At 38.1% G+C, this 17138-nt stretch overlaps 1 protein-coding gene across 1 annotated transcript in view; it reads right to left on the bottom strand.

Moving 5' to 3' along the window:
* LOC113683454 (skeletal aspartic acid-rich protein 1) overlaps positions 1-17138 on the bottom strand; it is a 58744-nt gene that overhangs the window by 6975 nt on the left and 34631 nt on the right. Inside the window, exon 4 of the mRNA XM_089205437.1 lies at positions 5854-5933. Coding sequence (XP_089061563.1) covers positions 5854-5933 — 80 coding nt within the window. The remainder of the gene's footprint in view (positions 1-5853; positions 5934-17138) is intronic.

Genomic DNA, 17138 nt, shown 5'->3' with positions numbered 1-17138 from the left:
GAGAATCTGCCCATATCATCCTGCGTTAAATTTTTTGGCGGTTTCCCAGACAAGTTACAACGCCTGTTTATGAATTAATGATTCCCTGTCGATAGTCGAAAACCAAAGTATTGAATAGTCTGAGAAAAAAAAATGATACGTACCTGACAATGAAAAAAACCTTCTTTAGAAATTACTTCAAGAAATACTTTTCTAGTGACTCAAATTTTGACATGTTGTTGACCCAATTTGTCACTTGAAATGCATATGGATAAAGAAATTTTAGTTGGGCAAACATTTGGCAGTACGCCGGAATACATGTCTTTCGATTGCAGATATTGAAAAGATATCACAATTTGGCATATCTTGGCAAATCGCAAGAGGTTAACAGACGACACCGCGAAAAATCGCTTTATATTTTTTTGTGTCATATCTACATTTGACCTTTTGGAGACTTTTTTTTTGTGTCAAAATTATTGCGAAAGCTATTTTTCATTTTTTTTTTTTATTTGCGTAGAACAAAGTAAATAAAAACTATGGATATTCCATTTGACCAGAGATGCAAAAAATAAACGATGCCCGTTTTGGCGAGAAATCAAATTAACTTTAGGTTGAAACGAACTCGCTTAAATCGTGGTGCGCCATCTCGAATGCAAGTCAAGTTTGATATTCTTTGAACAAAAACCAAAAGTATATCTGAAAATTAAATTTGATACGTTCTAAAAGGAAAAACGTTATCCCCAAGCTACAAAAGGCAATGAAATTGTTCTCTCGTAGAATTAAAAAACGGGATGTAGAGGTTCCATAATCACTGAAATACGGATTTCCATATGGACGGCTTATTCTATATTGTAGCGTACTAATTACATAAAGATTGAATTAAATATGTTTACCATTATTCAACATAGAAACGGCCAAACAAGCTACCAAAGAGAAAATGACACACACTTATCAAAGAAGAGAATTTTAATTTATCGCTGAGGATTTCCATGAAGATTCTCGACTTCTGCGAGGGTGTTCCAATACCTCCCCGATAACTGTTGTGGTTTTTTTGTAAAAGGTTTACAATTTCGTTCTCTTATTACCGGTGTTATGCAGAAAGACAAATTATCTTTGTGGATTGAAAAGATAAACAAAAAACACAAAAGTCCTGTGTGACTAGCGGCAGCCGTTTTTTGTTCGGAATGTAAACAATCCAGTTGTAATTAAGATGAAGTGTGTCTGATATGGGGAGGAAAGTTTCCAATTCATTATGATGACTAATGTGGAAGGATCTTGAAATGTGCTGGTCTGTGAAAAAGCGACTTTAGTACTTCTGTCATTAATATCTCCCTGGGTTTATCTATGATTTCAAAACTGTAACAAAAATAGATCTTAGAACTCTCGGCATTTCTGCTTTTCTTACAAATTCATGCGAAACAAAAATCTGGAAAAACGATTTAAGGAGGGGGGCACGTTGTCTTGTCGCCCATAAGATGCTCTCAGCTTCTCGCCAGTTAGTATCATGCTGACAGGATAGCAAAACACTCATGAAGATACCAGAATAATAAACTAAACGACGGTATCAAGTGGACAAACATGTCAACATCCGAGTGAATGAAGATTTAGATATATGAAAATTCACATATTTGCACTGCGGTGGAAAGATGAAATTAGAAGATCCTCGCAGCTAAGAACACTACTGAAACTAGTAGTTGTAAGTAGGACCTGAAAAAAATTTCAGGCCCGTACGGGATTTGAACCCATGACCTCTGCGATACCGGTGCAGCGCTCTACCAATTGAGCTAACAAGCCAACTGGGAGCTGGTCAATGAATTGGGTACAAATAAACATCCGAGTGAATGAAGATTTAGATATATGAAAATTCACATATTTGCACTGCGGTGGAAAGATGAAATTAGAAGATCCTCGCAGCTAAGAACACTACTGAAACTAGTAGTTGTAGGTAGGACCTGAAAAAAATTTCAGGCCCGTACGGGCATCAACATCACTGACCAAAATTCAACATTGTCTCACAGTAAGCACAAATCAAAGCGAGTAGCATACGACCTTTTAAACACGAACTACTTCCATATAAGGTCACGAAAAGACCAAGATACTGATAACGCTGTTAGACATTAAAAATTTTTATGAATTTTCTGCAAAAAAGAGTATTAAGAAACAGAAGGAGAAACTCGGTAATTGTTTTGTAAACGGTGTAGTATAATAAGGGATCATAATCGTCCGTTTTCCCCAAAAGCCGTTTGTAAAACGCCCCGAGAATACTCGATCCATTTACTGCAGAGAAAATGTTTTAACGCCATAAACTAAGGAAATATTGTAATCTCATAATTGCTTACTCGTCTCAGATGAAGAAAGTTCTTAGAGTTTGGATTTCCTGTGAGATTTCTGACATTTATGAATTGATCTTAATTTCAAAGTAATTTAATTTTGAAAATATAAAAGATTAATGTGAAAGATAAAATCCCTGTAGTACATTCCTACCGTTGAAAGATATGAAGACAGGTCAAAAGCTATTCGAATATGGAAGATTAGGAGCTAAAAGCAAAGTTAATTGCATGGATCACCCACACTTCGAATTAAGATTTAGATGAAAAGAATTGTCTAGGAACTCTGACTTTGAAAAATCCCCGCAATTTCAGATATAATTTAATCCTAAAGCTTTGGCTGAAAAAGAAAAAAACGTGAATACCTAATGAAGACAAATCATGTGCCATCCGGATATGGAAGATTAAATGGAAAAACCAGAGTTAATTGCATAAATCACCCCCTCATAGAAATAAGATTTAAAAGAAGAGAATGGAACTCTGAAAAGCATCACGAAAAACATCCGCCTGATAAAACTCGGATTAGTGTGTTTATCAGACGACCTGTTCGGACAAGGTGTTTCCAAATTGGATATGATTGATGTGGTTGCTGTAAGCCTGATAACACTTTCGTTAAGTATAAGAATTGCACTTCAATTTAGAGAGCACTTAATCGAATGATGAATAAGTCATTCAGCGTACTCATTCCATTTTGTGGAGTCTCTGATTAAGCCGCATGAATAATAAAAAAAACGGATAAGAGATTTCCAGATCTTAAAACTGTTACAGTAGTATCACACAGCACAGAATGTTGAATATAAACATTCATTCAGGAATTAGAAAACGAATGTGAAACGGAACACGGATCGAGAGAAAGCAATGGAATATGACTAACTACGAAATGTTAGTGGTGAAGGCCCTTTGAGCCAATTTCATGGTGTCGCAATCTACAAGATATCAAGACTTCATTGAATAGTTATTATTCACTAATAGCTTCAACTCTACCTTAACTTTATCTCAGTTGTTGATAGAGTTAAGTGGAAGCACTAAAAGAAGGTGCATAAATACCCAGAGCTACTGACCAAGGTGCTTCGAAATAGAATATTCTTCTACCCTGTAAAGCGTCTAATGACCCACAAAAACTGGAAGGAGCTTCGATTTAAAAAAAAACAGTTAAATTACCATGAAATTGGCCTGACACTCCCTGTTATTCAGCCAAACTAATTTTCGTCATCAAATTATATTCAATTGTAGATTATTTTCATATTGCATGAGAGTGAACTGGCTTAGTGCGGTGAAACAGACCTTACGACCAATTCGAAATTTTCTCTCCTAATTGAAAACCGTAATGTTAAAATCATTTTTTAAAGTGCGCTTAATACAAGAATAACTGGTCTGGGGATCGATACTGATGATAATCTTTAGAACCACAACGTAGAGTAAAAAAAAAAAAACCTTCCCTCTTACACTGCAGGCAAACGAAGTGCTTGCTCCAGAAAAGCGCGGCATTCAAATTTCAGCCTGAGGTTTTTGCCACCTCCTCTACTTATCAACTATTGATAAATATATTCCCCTGCCCATAGTTTTAGCTTAGCCATGAAAGGTCTAGGTTGCCTATCTCAAAATGACCAAGAACAGAAATGAATATGACATATGAAACAAGGGAAGGAAAGTAGATATGCAGCGCTGTCGACAAGATGAAGTATCGTGTGACGTGTGAGTACCTGTGAATTTTTTCCGTTCATATCAGCCGGATGGATCAGTTTTAAAATCCCTGGAAGGGGTTTTGATCTGAAAATTGGAAAAAGATGCTTCAACCAAAGTCTTATTAAAGAAACAACAACGTACTGAAAATACAAAAGCAGAAAAACAACAGGAGCAGTTGTGATCCCATTTTTACTGAGAGAGCACGATAAGATTCCTATCAGTGACAGTGTGATTTTTGCTTTTAAACGATGTCTTTCAGCAATTTTTAGATTCCATTCTTCATGAAACCGAAGGAGATAAAGTGAATAGCTGTTATCAAACGAAGCGATCGCTTAATCGCCAAGCCACACGGCTATTCTTGACTTCTGCAAAACTACGATACAGTTGTCAGGATAAGCTGTAATAAATTAAATAAAGCTGATATAGGCCAAAAACTCGTATACAACTGAAAACTTGTCACCGGCAGGTCTCTTTTTGGGCGAGCAAGACCTAGCAGGTGGAAAAATAAATTAGAGAAAATTCTAGTTACAGATGAAAGAAGGGGTGGCGTAATATGCTAAATTCTGAAAATTAGAAAAAGCTTTTAGCACAAGCCAATTTTAAGATGTTTACATATTTAATCTAAGGTGCTTTTTATGTTAATAATTTATTACCACCTACGAAACTCTAACGTTCCAAACAACGCATTTCAGAAAGGGCGTTCTTCCGTTTCAGTTTAATATGAATTTCATTTATCATCTCATATACTCTGCAGATACACCAAGATAGAGAGCTAAGATTCTGCCGAGAGAACTGCGCAAAATTTTGTTAAAACGGATGAATTTTGTAGACGCTTAAATACGCCGAGCAGATCAAACAAAAGTTTCAATCGCAGAGCAATGTACTTTAGACGACTACGATGAAAGAATTTTAGTTCAGTGATATTTGTTGATACTAAATGAAGGAAACATTCAATTTCAAATTGAAATTTGCGTAGTATTTTTATTTTTATTTAAATCATATGGAAATATCTCACCGCATTTCTTATAATTTGAAGCATATGGTGAATAACACTTTTTTGGACTCACCGACTCTAGTCTAAATTAGATTTTATGGCGTCAGGCACACAAAAGTGCTTAATTAAAACTCCGTAAGGCACTAAGGTCTTTATTCGTCCGGAAGAAAATTTTTTTTCTGGAAGTTGAGTTTTAGAAAAAAAAACAAAGGAAACGAAAGAAATTACAGTTGCTTTGAAAATATCAAGATAATTCTCTGAAAGACATCTACCCTCTTTCGGATGAGTAAAGACTGTGGAGTTACTCATGCCAACTCGATTGGGGGACTGTCGAGTAATTTTGACTTCGCCTTGGGCAAATAACCGCTATTTAATTCGCTGAGGCTAGATAAACGTTTTGTTTTGGAATAATATGCGTAATCATACTTAAAAATCAGCCTTGTGGAGTTGGGTTAACCGAAACTTTTCCTGGCTTAAAAAAAAAGAGAATAAGAGGAAAAGGTAGAAGAAGATATTACGATACACAGAAAAGTGAGATGAAAACATCATCCCATGAATTTCAATTATGGCTTAGCAAGTTGCTAGTACGTGTTTACGTTAAAAAAAATATGTGACATTATCGGAGGAATAGTACCAGAAATTGGGCGTTGAAATATGTTTCTAATCGGAATAAGATTTTCGACCTATTTAGATTTATGTCTTCATGAAACACTTCGTACGTCTTACTAGCAGTCCGAAACCATCAAAAGTCTGCTCCCAGCAGCTCCTCAAGAGAGATATTCATCGAATTCTGGGCTGATTGAAAGGCTCCCTCGATCCAGCCCTCTCGCGAATGATAAGCCTAACTGACTATTTGATAAGCCTAACCTGTTTTTCTGTGAATTCTTCATTTGAGATATCTGAGAAGCTTCGGGTAGGGCTGCCATCTTCAAGGACAACAAACAGGACTGAAAAAAATAGCCAGGCCTCACCTTAAGCGGTTGTTCAGTGTGAAAAAAAAAAACAAAACAAAAACACTGCTTTTAAGATCAGCTGTAGATCGAATAATGATAGAAGACAAAATAATTACCAAATAGAGCGGTTGAACGACGCTCTTTTTGTCATACCTATCACTATGACCTGGATTTGGGAAAGCTAATTCAATTATTCTCTGTTCACTTGATTCATAGATACATCGAGGTAAAGGATGTCGTGGGCGTATGTTCTAAGACCAAGAGTTTAAAAGCTATTTACATGAATCTCTTGTCTCTTAAGACTTATCAGTAAACTGATAACCCAATGGACATTTTAAAATGGTTTCCTTGGCTAATTTAGGTTTTTTTTTCTTTACTGAGAACTTCAATGCATTTCGCCCGTGAACTTATAATGTTTTACCTGTGAGCTGAGCAACATGACTGATCCCCCTCCAATATCAAACTCTTTGGGACATTTGTCGTACTTACCCTTTTGAAGCACCTGGGATGGTATTCCTGTGAACCTTTTTCTTTTCCATCTCCACCGTTATAGTTATGTCCCTCTTCTTCTCCATGTCCACCGTGTTGTCCGGCGCGAGCTTTGTTTAATAGCTTTTCTTTTTCTTCTTCGGAACGAAACTTTGGTTTTCCTCTACTTTTGATGACTAAAGTGACATCTATAAATTCTCCTCGATCAGCACTCTCGCAGTCATCACTTGAATTGGAGCAAAATTTCCAGTTTTCAATCTGAAAAGAAGAGACAGTTAATGCTGAAGTTCTTCGCACATCTCCGTCCGTGTAATGCAAATCGTGCTGAGCACCAACGAACGTCGTACCCTCTTGAAGAAAAACCGTTTCAAACGCAACTAGTCAAGGTTGGAACGGCTGAAGTCTTCCAGATGTGTTTGAGAGAAGAAATAACCGTAAACATTTTTTCTTTCTCATACGCGGATTCCTGTGGTGGCCAAACAACGATCTCGCCAAAGAGCCAGTTGATTACCAAATATTAGTGCACTCATTTGGAGCCACGTCTTCTCCAAGTTGCGCGAGTTTTTGTCTTAAAAAGACAGACTTGGATAATCTGGACAAATTTGATGAGGAAACCATTAACACTGTCAACCGGAACCTTTATGTAGACGATTGCCTTAAGTCAGTCCCTACGACTGACAAAGTGGCACGCTTGTCTGGCCAGTTTCGAGAATTGCTGTCCAGAGGAGGGTTTCGACTTACCAAATGGATCAGTAACGACAGGAACGTAATCACCACAGTTCCAGTAATGGAGAGAGCGCCCTCGGTGGTCAACTTAGATTTGGACGATCTTCATGTAGAGCGCACCTTGTCGTCGCGCCTATCATTCTGTTAGCCAAGAGCCTCCTGCAGAGCTTATGCATGCAAAAGTATGGTCGGGACGAAGAGATTTCTCATGAAGATTTCATCGTATGGCAAGGATGGCTGAAAGTACTTGCATGTTTGAGAAATATATCTGTTCCTAGATGTGAAATTGTATTGTCTGATTCGGAACGAGCTAAAGTGTCCAATGCACGACACAATCTACTGGACAGATTCTACCGTAGTCTTGCAGTACATTCGTAACCAATCAAGAAGATTCCACACCACGCCAATGGCGACATGTTGACACCTGTGCGAACCCTGCCGACTTCGCGTCCAGAGGGGCGAAAGGTTCTGACTTATGCAGGTTGGAGCTGTGGCTTCATGGTCCAAAGTTTCTGCGGAAGGAAAAAGAGAATTGGCCCAAGCAACCGTTCCAGCGGCCGGAATTACCTCAAGACGACAGTGAATGTAGAGGATGCCCTGGTCGTGCGAACGTGATCGTCTGTGGTAAAGTGTTGGACCCACTGTTGTCCCACTATTCCTCTTGGATAGTCTTCGAAAGGCCATAGCTTGGGGCCCTTGACTGTCACCGAAGTTATTGCTGCAGATAGTGTCATTATCAAAGCTGTCCAATGGAGTTAGCTATGGTAGGCTAAAGAGCGTCAGGGAAACAGAGGAAGTGCGTCCCACGGTCTAGTCCAATACGCAGCTTAAACCCTTTCATCTCTGAAGAAATATTGAGGACAGGAGGTCGCTTAGAGAATACTCCTGTTTCGTTCGAAAGGAAGCACCCCATTATTCTTCCCAGTAAACATCACGTGACAAATTTGGTCATCCAGAATTGTCATCACCAACACGGACAATGTTGTCCTTCTCAATTTCTGGCCTTCTTCAGACGGAGATTCTGGATTGTGCGAGGACTCGGCAGTGCGCAAGGTTTTGTCGAATTGCATGAATTGTCGTAAGCAAAATGCTCGTCCTGGTGAACAGATTATGGACCCATTACCGTCAGCAAGGGTCGCTCCGACAGATCCACCATTTACCCATGTGGGTGTGGACTACTTTAGCTCCCCTCTTTTTGAGGCAAGAACGCCTTCAGGTAAAACGTTACGGATGTTTGTTCACATGCCGAACCATGAGGACAGTGCACATGGAAGTCGCACACATTTTGGAAGCAGACTCGTTTATTTGTGCGTATCAGCGTTTTGTCAGCCTCAGAGGGAAGCCCATAGAGACATACAGTGACAATGGCACCAACTTCAATGGTGCATGGCGAGAGTTGAGAGAAGCACTGAAGCGACTGGACCAAACCAAAATCTATAATCGCTTGAGATCGAACGACGTTCAATGGTCATTCAACCCTCCTGAGGTCAGCCATCAGGGTGGAATATGGGAAGGTATGATCGCCTCCGTACGGAGGATTTTGGGTGCCCTGTTAAAGGAACAGCTGGTTGACGACGAAACATTGTCAACCCTGCTGTGTGAAGCAGAAAGGATTCTTAACGACAGGTCTTTAACTTCCTTAAGCGACCACCCAGATGATCCAGAGCTGCTGACTCCGAACAAACTCCTGCCTCTGAGATCCAATTCCTGCTTTCCGCCGGATGTCTTCAAAGGTCACGACAAGTATAGCAAGCGTTGGCGCTAAGCTCAATGCCTAGCAAATTCATTTTGGAAAAGATGGATGAAGGGTTATTTACCTGCACTTCAAACGAGGCAGAAATGGAGCGTCCCTCGTCGAAACTTCGCCGTCGGTGAGTTGGTTCTCGTTGTCGACGAGAAGACACTGAGAGCTCACTGGTCAATGGGCTTGATTGGGGAGCTGTTCCCAGACAGTTATAGTTATGTACGCAACGTTAAGGTGAAAACGGCCCCAACTGTCTACAAACGTGATCGTTAGAAAGCTGTGCCTCCTTGAGGAGATCAGAACTCGTGAACTTTATAAACTGTTATCAGCTCTATGGCCAAGACCATATTACACTATAATTACAAACTGCGTTATCTAAAATAAGTTAATTTTCGTTACATTACTATAGGAGCTTCGTAGTCTTGGAATTGGTTACTTTTTGTTGGAATTAGTTATTACTAATAGCTAATTTGGGGCCGGCGTAGAAACCAATCCCCCTCCTAGCCCCAGTTCGCGCGGCTATTCATATAAGTTTGACTTTTTGCGCGGATCATGCAAATATAACGGTGTTAGCTCGAGTAGAAGGTAATTGCAAGTACGTTCATGTGCAGCCGTGTTCCAAAATCGTCAGGTTAATTGCTCTTTCGTCGAGTGTCCCGTTTTCCTTATGTTATTAGTATTGCCTATGTTATACGTATTTCTTGTTATTTCCAATCTTGTAAGTAGTCGTTCCGTTCTTGATGTATTATGTTCGTAATACTTTACTTAGAAACCACTGGCAATGGTTTGCAAATAGAAGAGTTCGATCGTGTCATCAAGAATTAACTTCTCTTAAATTTATTGCTGGTGCGTTGGTCACAGGTCGTCTGAGAACGGAAAATCTGACAGCAAAATTAGTTAAGTTTCTGTTTGGAATTCAACGCTCAACTCACATCCGTTATGTTGAAGTTAAGATGTGGCACTGTTAGAGACGGTGAACAGATCCGGCCATTACAATAAAAATTCCTTTTTTAATCGTCATTTTCCTCGGCTTTGTCTTCTGGGCTGCTTCAGCTCCCTGACGCTAACACAACGGGGTCAAGGAAACAAACATTTTCCTTCGCTTATTTACTTTTACAGTTCTGCCTCTCGTTTTGTGAGTCCGTCACCTAAAATGTCAGTAGCCACGCCGGCTAAAGGCCAAGGTTCGATCCTTAGCTATAGGCCACTAAGTTTTTTTTCCTTTTCTTCTCCTTCTTCAAGAAACTCATTTTACTTTTCTTTCTCCACCCAGGAGTGTAAATGGGTATTAAAAAATTATGAAGCCGGGAAAACTTGACAAATTGTTGTGTGCAACCAGCTATTGACTAACATTCTATTCAAAATGAGTAACCGTGTATACTTCTACACTTAATGAAGCATGAATCAGGACTAGCTCAACAACAGCAAGTTATATGAGCTACTCGGGTTTGTAAGAGTTTTCTTAGAACATAGGAACATAGGCCAGTTGGTTCTGCATTATTTTTTCATTCATAGCATTACTCATTTTAGCATTTTAGGATTACTCATTTAAAACATAAACCTTTTACCGGTAGGTTGGATACAAAAAATTGCAAATATTGGACAGATGTACATGGAATCTTGATGCTGAATGTGACCTGTTTTACAACTTCCTTCATCTTACAACGGGTGCGGTATGCAATATTATTCATTGTCTGTTCACAGCATCAGCCAATCGAAAATTGCGAACCAAGGGATTTAGTATCAAAAGACTTTACAACCTTAGCAACATTTTTCTACCGATGTTTTCTCTTGGAAATCTCTCTCCTTGTCTCTCTACTGACGATATTAATTCCTTACGGCTCAGACATTTGCATCATTTGATATCAAAATTTCAATTTTCTCGATTGTCATTGCTTAAAAAAAACTCCTGTTTTCAACTAATTCACTCTCCAAGTTGTTATCCGGCAGTTCAATTAGCCAATCACATTCAAAGTTGTAGTTTAAATCAACCAATCACAATCTTGGTTTCAATCACCATTGAAACAGTGTACAGACCTTGGTTTCTTAACTTGGCTATTCTTCTTTTCTTGAAAATCGTAATTTTCATAATTAATTAGAAATAAGACTCGTGATAAACAAATCGAACTTCTGCTTCGCAGTCGTCCGATTTTGTCATAGCTCGTATGATTACAAACCGAATTGAACTTCACTCGGTCCTGTTACCATTACTAATTGAAGATGTCAGCGATATCACATTCACGAAGCTCTAATTTCTATATCCATTTCAAGAAATAAATTTTTATCAGTAAAAGCTATGAAATAGATTAATTTGGTTCATCTGGATTTAAGCTTTCTGGAGATGGTTAAAAAAGTTATTGAATTTTTCTGTGTGGCTTTTTAAGACTCATAATTAAGATTTAGTCAGCCAAATACTAGATCGGAGATCATGTTTTGATAGTTTTAAATAAGTTAGGCATTTGTCGAAACACCGCCCCAGGAAATAACATTGACAAAAGATAAATCTATCTGGAGTTATCAAGATTTGCATATGCAAATCCGTAGACGGTAACCTACTATTTCTTCAAGCAAGAATCCTTTACCATATTCGATTGAAAACATCCGATGTACTGACTGGAAGTATATGGATACACCAGGAAATAATACACCGTTTTCCTTGCGTTTCGAAGAATTCCTAAATAGTTTGCTTTGTTACTTTTCAGAAAATAATTTTTTGTCTTCTCATCAACTCGGTTTAAATATTAAATCAAAATATCACATGTAAAGATCTTTCTCTCCGCTTAAACGATTCCAGTGATCCTCAGACGAAATCCTATGGAGAGGGAATTAAATCTTAATGTAAAATGATTTACATCAAGAAAAACTGAGAAGCTGAATGTAAAGAGATCCTCTCCGCTCTTTATCGCGTACTATAAAGCTAATTGCATATGGAGAGTTCTTCTTTATCAAAGGTGTGAGACAGTTACTTTGAAAATTTGTCAATTCAGCCTCAAGTCTCATAGATGTATGGAAAGAATTTGATCGATGTCAGTATCTGAACAACTGTGCACCTATCCCTCCCCTAACTCAACATTAATCCTAACATGTTATCAGTTGACTGTTGTTGGGGTATGGTAAGAAGAACGATATTAGGTCGAAATAAACTTTCGTCCATACATGTACACAACAAAGATCTCTGCCTTATCTTAAGGAAAGCAAGATTATTTGAGGCAAATAAACATTTTCTCAGCAACTTGCTGGCGTCTGAATACCTGATAAAAAAGTAAAAGAACAGGCGTGGTTGAGCGAGCTGTTCCATAGGACACAGGAAAAGTATTCCATCCGTAATATTTTGTTTTCTTACCTTGGTATGAAAGATAGTGTTTGAACCGAACTGACAACCCCTTCCTGCGATCCATGGAACCCACTGTGAGGTACTCTATGTGCATGTACTGAAGAGATATGTACAATATTTGTTGCTTCCATATCTCTCGGTTGACATAGTCCTGTGTGCAATTGGCCACGGGCAAGAAGAATTGCAATACGTGGACTCTTATGGACTAGGGAATATTCTCATCACGAGCATTTTTCTGATATTTTCTCTTTGTTTAAAGGTCTCTTATCTCAGTTCATAAAGAAACATCTTTCCGAAAATTGTGCAAGGGGCCAAAGCTTTTATCTATCATACCATGTGCTACCATGTCGCGCAGGTGGAGAAGTGATACGCCCATTACCCGACGATCGCTACCCGAAGTCTTATGACTTCCATACTCCCCGAGTGAAACTTAATGAAATACTCAAAGCTATGGTAAAAACTGTTGCTGCTGTGCCCTCTACTTTGTCCAGTAAGTTAGGAGTAACCATTTTCAATCTCCTTACCAAGGAACAGTTCCAGTTGGTTCATTAGCTGACTAAGACAAACGAATAGTTATGGATAAAGGGAGTCGCTGGGACGGGAAAGACCCTTGTGGCAGTGGAATTCATGAGAAAGCTTAAACGCCGTGAGTACCAAGTACGGTAAGAATTGCCCATGACAACACCTAAACTTCAGGACTAGCCTGCTTTAAAAGTGATGAGAGTTAAAAATTGTTTAAACTCCTATGTATCAATGACCAAATGCAATTTAGCAGGAAATTTAAAGTACATTTACCAGCCGCAAGCGGTGTCGGTGTATGCACTTATTTTAAAGTGGCCCTTTTCTATTGTTAACCGACTAAGAATCGAAATGGAAAAGTCTGAAAAAATCTAAATCGGTATCATTTAACTACTAATATGAAATTTCAGTTTGCAACGTAATGTAATTCAACCTTGGTTAACTCGCTAGGAAAATGGAGGGACTGTGCAATGCCATTTGCCGTGAAACCTTCATCAGGTATGAGTTTCCGTAAACCAAGCATGTCATACTTGATGAAGTTCACAACTTCGAGCAGCGCTCTGGCACAATTTCCTGGTATGAGAAGGCGACAGCATGATCCTGGCAGACCCGGTCACTTTTGGCGTTTTATTGACATCTTCCGAAAAAGACACGATTTTCCCTCTGGTACCCCTGATGAAAGCAAACAACGGCCGCAATTTAGGTTACGAAAGTCTTTCGAAACTCAACGAAGATATTCAAAGGTGCCAAAAAATATTTTGTCGCTGATGATTCGAAAGACGGGGTTGAGATAGGGCATGACTTTGATGGAGACGATGTACAGAAAATATCTTATTCAGAGAGCGAAACAACCGAACTGGATGTTCTCCATACTACGTTGTACCAGCTTTTGAAAGAGGGGTACAGTAAGAGAGACATCGCTGAATTGTTTTCGAAGAGTGACAACATTCCTTCCGAAAAAAGGCTTTCTGCTAAGTTGAATGGTTTGTCTTTTAGGTCTGCAATAGACTATGATTCTGAAAATATTGTCATCAGCACGGTTGATCATAAGTGCAGTGGTCTGGAAACTCACGAATGTATACACGCCTCCGTATAGACGCCACAAAGATTCTTTCATTTACGGTGCAGTGACACGTGCCATGGTAAAACTCGTCATTATACGATACAAGATACATCGAGAGAGTCATTGAGGTTGTGCATGTAATTGTCTACCTCGATTGCCTGATGGGCATTTGTGCCAAGTCTAGAAGAAACAACAGCGCAAGCTCAGAAGAAATCTGCGTTGGTACTTTTATCTACTTCGAAATAGGTTGTCATCTTAGTGCTGCTAATAATTAAATAGACGAACTCCGGAATTTGAGCTTTTTTAGAAAACACTTTTCACGTGAATGAATGAGTAAATGATGACAGGGATCTTGTTTACGAAGAGGAGATATCAATAGAAGGTAGTTCTCAACTGTAAGAATGTTGTAAATCTTTTTGATATCTTTGAAGATAAATGTTTTTATCAGCTTATTTTACATAGTTAAAGGTTTGTTGCAACGTATACGTTTATCACTGAAATATTGTGGTTTTTGAAAAAGAATTGTTATTAGCTTGTTTGTCAAATATAAACCGGACTCCTAACACTAGCTGCAAAACGAATTTAATAAAATGTATGAATGGTCTGTAGTGTCAGTTATTTATGAATATCTCCATGATGTGGATTCTCGGAGGTAACACTGGCATAACAGAGGCTTAATTAAAGAAAACTGTAAAGGGGCGGGAGTGTACTTGGTTTTCAAGGGAAGATTTTGCTTCATGAATGAGAAATTTTTTTATTGTGAAGGGTGAGGGGCCCCTTACGGAGTTCCTATGTCAAAATCGAGTTATGAGTAACATCTCACCAATTAGAATCGTTATACAGACGAAACAATGCAAATTATGATCTTTTACAAAGTCCACATTTGTTTTAGTACCTGTTCTTCAATCCGAGCTACTGTTTAGATGATCTCGGGTCAAAAACAATCCAGATCACCGATTCGTATGACAGCACCTCTACCGATGATACATACAAAGAGAGGATAATGCAACCTTTTAATGATAATGTACCGAATCTCTTTCAATGTTTGCAGAACGCCATACTTTGACGAAACAACGAAGAGCCCCTCGGAGATCAGTTCGTCGCGAAATTTTGTTCCAGCTTTGACATATTTTCGGTCAACGAGAAACTGGAAATAAAAGGACTCTTCAACCTTTGTATTCGAACTCACTCGAAATATCCATCTATCAATCATTCCCCGTACAGCAACACTTCACATAACTTCTTTAATTAAAAAATTTGTAAATATATGGTTTCTTTTTTTTGCTCGAATAGAGTTCAGTAGCTTACTCAGAAAATCAGGAGAATAAGTCCAGAGACAAGTTTATAGTTATCTCGAAAACAAAACATTTGCTCCCGTAAAACTCAAATGATAGCTAATCCGTGGGTAGTATGGGTCATATAAGAATCCTAAGGTTCTCTTGCTACACAGTAACCCATCGAGTAATCTGTGCACGTACTAGGGTTTCCCCCCAGGGCGAAAGAAAAGGTAGTAAATTGGTATACCCTCTATGAAATAAAAAAGAAAGGTAAATTGGTAGGCCAAATAGAATAATAATGACTGATAACAACCTTATGATAACAAGTTGCAACGTCCATTAACTCTTTACACCCTGACATCAGTAAACATATTATCCATACTGTTCTCAATAATTTTCCTAAGGTGCTGCTAAGGAGAATTTGTTTAACAAAGTAGAGCTTTTATCATTGCTGATCATTTCCATTTTTCTTGTGACCTTTGGGGTTGATATTGTAAGGAGAAATTAGATGCTAGTCACTCTTAGTGTTAAAGGGTTAAGAGCAAAGTACGAGTAGCCTTAAAAATCAGAGTTAACTGTTTAAAATAGTCGATCAAGTTGCTGAAAAATCAAGGGATTTCAGTCGTGGAAGAATTTATACCCCGGTGATATTTCTAACAAAGATCACTCGATATAAAGAATATATTTTCGTGCCCCTCTTCGGGCTTAAATATTCTTCCCTGCGGATAGACATCCGCTTAAGTAAATTAAAGATGTGTGAGATTGTTAAAGATCACATTGATTTTGGTATCAATCTTAAGAAAGCCGAGATTATCAGCAGAAGCTATTAATCAAATTATATTTGGTTCAACTGAGTATAAGCTCTCCATATATACCTTAAAATGTCTTTCAGTTTGCGACTTTCTAAGACGTTTTGCGATCAACTGGACAGAAAATTCACAAATCATGTTTCGCGGTGCACAGATTAATTGATTTATTTATTCGTTCCATTAACGCTGTGTCTTTGTCGAAACACAACTCCAAGGAAAGAATATTATAAAAAAAAAAACAAATCTAAAGCTTTCAAGATTGCTTGTGCATTTGCATAGACAGTAAATCATAATCTTACCGGGCGAAACCCAAACCAGATACGAGAAAAAAAAACATCTGCTTCACTGACTAAAAGACTAATCTGTAGGCAAGTTATCGAAGCTCCTCTTCAGTTCTTGTAAGATTTTCTGCGTTGCATAAATGCCTCGCTGATTTTCCTTTTTACGTTTAGGAAGTAGTACTTCGTGGAAAGATGGAAATTGAATCACAGGTGTAAAGATTTTCCTTTTTTTAAAAAAATGATTTCGATGATCTCGAGACGAGCTTTTGTATTGGATTTCAATCTTAATTAAAATGATTCACATCAATACAAACGTAGTTGCTGAATATAAAGAGATTCTCCAAGCTCTTTATCGTGAAATATAAAGCTTATTGTCGGGAGGCTATACGGGGACTCTTCCTTCTCAAAGACGTGTGACTCTTGTTGTGAAAAGTTGTCAATTCAGCGGCAAGTCCTGCAGACATCTATTTGAATGAGTCTCAGGATGGAAACAAATTTTGAAAGGATGGAGCTTATTTTTGCTTTTACGTTTTACAAACGGATTAACCGCTTTTGTTCACTCCTAGAGATGAATTATATTAGCGATTTCACACTAGAAAAATACGTATTTCTTTTCTATTTCGTGTCATGATGACCTCAGCAAAAAATTATATTTACCGTGATAATCGAATCCTACAAATAAGCAGCGCATTTATCTTAATAAAATCTTTGAGAATGATATATATTCTTTACAAATGTAAAATTGAAGCATTTCCATGCATCACGTAAAGAGAGTATATATCGTGAGTAAACTACTCGATTCCATGCAACAATTAAATATATGTTGCATGTGAATGTGAGACTAATGACAAAATGTAAATTTCGTTTAAAGAAAAATGTTTTTTCTGAACTGAATTTAAGTCTCAGTGACACTGTTTAGCAATATAGTGTTTTTTCTCTCGTATGTTGTCGAAAAAT

This window comes from Pocillopora damicornis, chromosome 4, assembly GCF_964200805.1.
Source record: "Pocillopora damicornis chromosome 4, jaPocDami1.2, whole genome shotgun sequence".
NCBI classification, from domain to species: domain Eukaryota; kingdom Metazoa; phylum Cnidaria; class Anthozoa; order Scleractinia; family Pocilloporidae; genus Pocillopora; species Pocillopora damicornis.
This window is presented reverse-complemented; position numbering and strand designations above follow the sequence as displayed.